The 7,069-nt window shown below is 46.7% G+C and overlaps 1 protein-coding gene across 1 annotated transcript in view; it reads left to right on the top strand.

Annotated features, from left to right (window-relative positions):
• Positions 1-7,069, top strand: part of capn2l (calpain 2, (m/II) large subunit, like) — a 16,095-nt gene continuing 9,026 nt past the window's right edge. Inside the window, exons 1-10 of the mRNA XM_078271428.1 lie at positions 1-321; positions 1,181-1,250; positions 1,916-2,037; positions 2,204-2,337; positions 3,251-3,419; positions 4,184-4,267; positions 4,545-4,630; positions 4,992-5,066; positions 5,334-5,494; positions 6,591-6,760. Coding sequence (XP_078127554.1) covers positions 85-321; positions 1,181-1,250; positions 1,916-2,037; positions 2,204-2,337; positions 3,251-3,419; positions 4,184-4,267; positions 4,545-4,630; positions 4,992-5,066; positions 5,334-5,494; positions 6,591-6,760 — 1,308 coding nt within the window. The 5' untranslated portion in view covers positions 1-84. The remainder of the gene's footprint in view (positions 322-1,180; positions 1,251-1,915; positions 2,038-2,203; positions 2,338-3,250; positions 3,420-4,183; positions 4,268-4,544; positions 4,631-4,991; positions 5,067-5,333; positions 5,495-6,590; positions 6,761-7,069) is intronic.

The following is a 7,069-nucleotide window of genomic DNA, read 5'->3' as shown; positions in this document are numbered from 1 at the left end:
CAAAACTTTCCAGAAACCAAACCAAAGACCCTCCAGACTCTCCCCGTTCCAGACTCTTTACTCCATACTCGACCGAGCTGCAGCATGTCGGGCATCGCCGCCACCCTGCAGCGCCGCCGGGAGAAGGAGCAGGGCATCGGCTCGTGCAGCCAGGCGGTGAAGTACCTGAACCAGGACTACGAGGCTCTGCGGCGGCGCTGCCTCGAGTCCGAAAGCCTCTTTAAGGACGACGCGTTCCCGGCGGAGACCTCTTCTCTGGGCTTCAAAGAGCTGGGCGTTGGCTCCTACAAGATCCGCGGGGTTTCCTGGGAGAGACCGACGGTCGGTGGGACTTAAAAACACTCATTATTTTAATGGAGTTTGGTACAGAGCAACTGAACAGACGACACATAGGAAAAGATTTAAAGATGACCACAACTTGTTGACATTTGTTCAGACGTCTCTTCTTTTCTTTGCACATAGTATCCACCAAACTGTTGAAACAATTCACTTCATTGAGTTTAATAATCCTAAACCCAACTCGCCCCAATGATTGGCTGATAATATTCCAGTAACAAAAATACTTTTATCTCTAACTTTATCAACTGCTTCTGCGTGGCAATGTTCTTACGCATTACGCACGCACACATCTGTGCATGTGTACGGTTGATAATGAGGCCCCAGGGTTTTGGGAATGATTGAGGGGGCAATTAAAAAGCAGGATTCTGTGAATGGAGTTTGGTTTGAGGTTTGTTTAGTGGAGCATAAGAAGCAGCTCAGCGTGTTCTGCAGGTGTGAAGAATCTGTCAGACATCTGAAAACATCAGATTATAGATGAAATTGTGGATTATATATTGCAGATTAGAGGATATTTATCTGCTCTGTATCTCAGTCTGTTGGCTGCTAACACCCAGCGCTGAAAGAAATAAAGAAAAGGAAGAAAGGACTCAGTTTCCTGTCCCAGAGGAGAGAAGAAACTAGAAAATATTCACATTTAACAAGCTGACATCACACACATTTACCTGTTTTATCATACTGATTAATGGATTATCAGAATAGTTGGCGATTAAGTTAATAGTTGATGACTAATCCCTTCATCTTTGCAGCGCTATGTAAATGAATGTATGTATTTTTCAGAAGCCCCAGACAGCGAGCGTGCAGCTGAAGGTGTAATCAGATCTCTGTTGTGTTTCCTGTGCAGGAGTTTACCTCTGACCCCCAGTTCATCGTCTCCGGAGCCTCCAGGACCGACATCTGCCAGGGAGCGCTGGGTGAGAACACAACATTAAGTCACAGACATTTCAAGTTCTCTTTGTGAATTTTTAAACCAACATGTCCCACCTGCCAAACCCACCAGACTCCATGCAAATAATTACTACTTTTATCAGCGTAAAACACACTTCATTCAAAGTGGACAGAAACTAAATAAAACTATCAAAAGCCATCTTGGTTCATCTTTCCACTGTTCCAACAATCACCACTCTGGTTTGGTTGAAATAAACCCTTAATTCACCCATTTACATGTGGAGATATGCTGGCTCTATACACGCTAAAAGTCCTGATTATTTACATGGAGTCTGGTGGAAATATGCTGGCTCTATACACGCTAAAAGTCCTGATTATTTACATGGAGTCTGGTGATGGTGATTTCATGTTAATCAAAGTGTGTGTGTGTGACAGACTTGGCGGCGGTTGTCGTCTTGTCAACAGAAACATTAACCCATTAACAGCGAGGAGTGTGTTGACATAACAGTAACTAAGGGAAACACCTGAGACAGGCCGGGGGGGGATTTAATTTCCATCTACAGAAGCTATATGAGATATTTTTCAAGATATTTTATAACAGAATGCCTAAAACCTGAACATCATTTCTAAAAAGCATCCAGTTTATATCTAACCTCTGTCTGTCTGTCTGTCTGTCTGTCTGCTTCTCCAGGTGACTGCTGGCTGCTGGCTGCCATCGCCTCTCTGACCCTGAACCAGGAAGTTCTGGCTCGAGTCGTCCCTCATGGACAGAGCTTCAGTAAAGGAGAGTATGCCGGGATCTTCCACTTCCAGGTACACAGAGAGACAGGCAGGCAGGCAGGCAGACAGACAGACAGACAGGCAGCGCCTGTACGAGTTAGATTTAAGAACTGAAAACAGAACAGCAGAATTAGAATCAGGTAATCCTGAAAAAAGAAAATTGACCTGCCTGTCTGTCTGTCTGTCTGTCTGTCTGTAGTTCTGGCAGTTTGGGGAGTGGGTGGACGTGGTGATTGACGACCGCCTGCCGGTTAAAGATGGAGAGTTGCTGTTCGTCCACTCGGCCGAGGGGAGGGAGTTCTGGAGCGCTCTGCTGGAGAAAGCCTACGCCAAGTAAGACCAGCCAGGGATTCAACCCCACAACCTTCTGTTCACTAACCCTAACCCTTACGCCAAGTAAGACCAGCCAGGGATTCAACCCCACAACCTTCTGTTCACTAACCCTAACCCTTACGCCAAGTAAGACCAGCCAGGGATTCAACCCCACAACCTTCTGTTCACACGGGTCAGTGTTTTCATCTCCTCTCTGCTTCACAGACACGTTGCTGTCTAATTAAATGTTCCAGGTCAAACCGGACTAACCCAAGCTACCACCAGAGTAGAGCTTCAAATATTAATCCATTAATCTATCAAAGATTTATTTATTACTTTTAGCTAAGTATGTCGACTGTTTGGTGATTATTTTAAGCTATTTATTTCAACCATTTATTCTCAAAATATTCCAACTTTTTTCTAAAATACTACGACCTTTTGTGATAGAACAAAGAGACAGCAGAACTTGTTTTGAACTTTTCTTCAGTATCAGTAGTATATCTATGATATAATCCTCCACCTGTCCCTGGAACAGGATCTCTACTACAACCGGTAACCTGATCAGCTGATCGCTGGAGGCGTTCAGGTGATAATAGACGCTGTGTCAGGTGTGTTCAGGTTTGGTTTCAGCACGTCGCTGAATTCTTTACATTTGTTTCTCCAGCAGGATGAAACACACAGACGCACGCACGCACACACACACACACACAGACACACACACACATTTAGACACACTCACACACGCAGACACACACACACGCAGAGACACACACACATGCACACACGCACACGCAGATATACACACACACACACACACACACACAGACACACGCACACACACAGAGACACACACACGCGCATGCACAAATGCAGACACGCACACGCAGACACACACGCACACATTGTGTGTTATCTCTCTGTGATGTCTCTGCAGGTTGAACGGCTGTTACGAGGCTCTGTCTGGAGGATCCACCACTGAGGGGTTCGAGGATTTCACCGGAGGAATCGCAGAGGTCTACGAGCTCAAACAACCCGATGCTCGGCTGTTCCACATCATCCAGAAAGCTCAGAGCCGAGGCTCACTGATGGGCTGCTCCATAGACGTAAGCTCTGATATAACAGAGAGGAAACACTGGGGTACAACAGGGTATACATAGACGTAAGCTCTGATATAACAGAGAGGAAACACTGGGGTACAACAGGGTATACATAGACGTAAGCTCTGATATAACAGAGAGGAAACACTGGGGTACAACAGGGTATACATAGACGTAAGCTCTGATATAACAGAGAGGAAACACTGGGGTACAACAGGGTATACATAGACGTAAGCTCTGATATAACAGAGAGGAAACACTGGGGTACAACAGGGTATACATAGACGTAAGCTCTGATATAACAGAGAGGAAACACTGGGGGTACAACAGGGTATACATAGACGTAAGCTCTGATATAACAGAGAGGAAACACTGGGGTACAACAGGGTATACATAGACGTAAGCTCTGATATAACAGAGAGGAAACACTGGGGTACAACAGGGTATACATAGACGTAAGCTCTGATATAACAGAGAGGAAACACTGGGGTACAACAGGGGAAACACCGGGGTAAATCGGGGCACACAGGGCTACAACAAGGAGCCAAACGGAAAAAAGGGGAAACCAACTGGGTAAACGGGGGTACAACAGGTAAATAAACAGTTTTCTAGCAGACCTGGTTAAGCTGTGATCAATTTTTGAAAACAATTTTGGGAGTTTAAATTGAAGTGCATATATATATATATATATATAGATAGATATATATATAGATATAGTATAGTCGAGGAGGTTCAACGTTTGTATTAAAGTTAATTGAAATGTTTTCCAGATCACGAGCTCGTCTGAGTCGGAGGCCGTCACCTCTCAGAAGCTGGTGAAAGGCCACGCCTACTCTGTGACCGGCACAGCTCAGGTGAGAGCTGAGAGCCCCCCCCCCTTGCACTCAGCTGTCTGTCCTAACAAAGACCTGCGTTTTTGCCGAACATCTGACGGCTGATGCAGGCCGTGTGAATGTGGCATTAAACCACATTTCCCATGAGTCTTAGCTCCTAGTCCTGGAGCGTTATACATTTGTTGAAAGTTAATTGTGTTAAAAGGAGCAGCAACACCTGCAGAGGGGCGGGTCTTCAGTCAGGTGGTGGGGCTGCTGGCGGCCAGTCAGGTGTAACTCTGCGTGTGATTGGCTGCAGGTGGAGCACCAGGGAGGAACAGAGAAGCTGATCCGGATCAGGAACCCCTGGGGACAGGTGGAGTGGACTGGAGCCTGGAGCGACAAGTAGGTAACCCCGAACAGAGGGAGGGGGGGCATTTCTCGACATTTTTGTCTATTTTTTAGACTTATTGTCACTTTTTTCAACGTTTAAGTCTCTTTTTCGGAAGTTTTTGGCGCTTTTTTCGACGTTCTGCGGGGGGTGAGGTGAGACATTGTACTTCCTATGTACAGCCACCAAAGCCTTCTGGGAACTGTAGTTCTAAAACATAGCGCATGATATGCCCCAATCAGTAGTAAGCAGATATTGTTGCGATATTTACTCTGTGTTGGACAGATTTTAATTTCAGCGTCACATCTTGTTAAATAAAATGCTGTGGACAGATACTTCCCGCTCTTATTGTGAAACCGTTTCCTGCTTTGACAGCTCGATGCAGTGGCGTCGGATCAGCTCCGAGGACCGCGAGCGTCTGAGTCATCGCTCCGAGGACGGAGAGTTCTGGTAAAACTCCACTTCCTGGCTCCAGATATTCTACTTAAGTAAAAATACTATTACTTTCATGAACTTCATGTAAAATTATCGGTATAAAAATCTACTCAAGTAAAAAGTACTTTACAAGTACCTACTTTTCAACAGTGGGGGGAGCTATACTTCAAGTTTAAGAAGTTACAGTACATAAGAAAATGGCCCAGTTACCGTGCGTGATTGTAATCCGTGAGGTTGTGTGTGTGTGTGTGTGTGAAGTCAACCCTCTGCACTGCCTTGCAGGATGTCTTTCGCCGACTTCCTGCGACATTACGACCGTCTGGAGATCTGCAACCTGACGCCCGACGCCCTGAGCGACGACACTGTCTCCAAGTGGGCGTTGTCCAAGTTCGACGGGAGCTGGAGGCGCGGATCCACCGCCGGAGGCTGCAGGAACTACCCGGGTCAGACATCCTGCAAGCAGTGGTGGACAGACAGAGAGACAGAGAGGCAGGCAGGCAGGCAGACAGGCAGAAACATCAGAGAGACAGACAGGGAGACAGTAACATGAGAGAGACAGACAGACAGACATTGTCCCATGAGGGAGATTAGTTTCCACAGTCGGTTTTATGCACATTAATGCGACATAAAGACCGTAAATAGAAACATATTTACATGGCAGCGGTGAGGAGTCTGGATGTAGAGAGTGATAGACGTCATGACAATGGTGAGGGCAAGGCGTGTGTTCCCCCCCATTGTTGAACCCAAAGTTACGCCCTTGGCTGTTGCACAAATTAAACATCTACTACCGTTGCTATGGCAGCGTTACCTTATCCTTCCAAAACAACAGCTCCAGCATCCTAAACTGCTGGGTGAGAAAACATATGGTCTCCGGGGAGTAAACTCCCCAGAGCTAGGTTAGTGACAAGCATGTCTGGGACATGGATGCACCCAGATGGAAAGAGAGAGGAGAGAGGAGCTCAGTGTGTCACAGGAAGTCCCCCGGCAGTCTAAAACTAGAACAGCAGAACTAAGAGCTGGTCCAAGGCAGACCTGAGCCAGTTCTATAAGGATTGGTAGATGAATCTGATGACTATGAAGACAAGCAGAGAAGAGAATAGCACCCTAAAATGTAAATAGTGACCCATTCTGGATACCGCCATTGTCTCTGTAAGCAGCAATGCATTCTGGGAGCGTCACGGTGAGGGGCATTGAGTTTCCCGCTCCTCATTTGCAGAAAGTTGAATCCATGCTACTTTATGCTAATGAGGGGCATCCAGCTCGACTCTCCGCCTCTGGAAAACTGAACATCTTTCAGAATAAAAGTCTGAATATTTTAGCAAATTGTTGGAATGTTATGAGAAAATAGTTGGAATATTTTTCGCAAAAAGTGAGAATATTTTGACTTGACGGTCAGCCTCTGGACAACTCCTGAACATCTTGTAAATGACCGTTGTGGATCTACATGAAGACAGATTCAGCTACAGATTAATTCTCTCTAGAACTGTTTTCCTAAAGTGAATGTGAGAGAGTCTGACGTTTAGTTTCCGAACGCTGCAGACACGTTCTGGACCAACCCTCAGTTTGTGATCCGTCTGGAGGAGGAAGACGATGACCCGGCCGACGGCGAGCTCGGCTGCAGCTTCGTGGTCGGTCTGATCCAGAAGAACCGGCGCCGCGCCCGGAAGCTGGGGGAGGACATGCACACGGTCGGCTTCGCCATCTACCAGGTGAGACACGTGCACACGGTTGGGTTCGCCGTCTACGGGGTGAGTAGTCTCTCACGTCCAGACCTTCCTCCACAGCGCTGCGGAGGAGGGTCTGTCTAGTCCACACAGCATTCCTGGATGGGAGTAAAACGTGCTCTGGTTTATTGGCATTTCTTTAAACCAATCACAATCATTGTGGGCGGGGCTAAGCTCCGGACGGAGCCACGGTGCCTCTGCTAAATAGTCTCAGGAAGGAACTTGTTTTGGTGGAACATGTGGACGTTCAAAAGTGGTTTTAGTCGTTCAACAGAAAACTCCGATTGGACAGAT

This window comes from Sander vitreus, chromosome 2 (genome assembly GCF_031162955.1).
Source record: "Sander vitreus isolate 19-12246 chromosome 2, sanVit1, whole genome shotgun sequence".
Classification (NCBI taxonomy): domain Eukaryota; kingdom Metazoa; phylum Chordata; class Actinopteri; order Perciformes; family Percidae; genus Sander; species Sander vitreus.
This window is presented reverse-complemented; position numbering and strand designations above follow the sequence as displayed.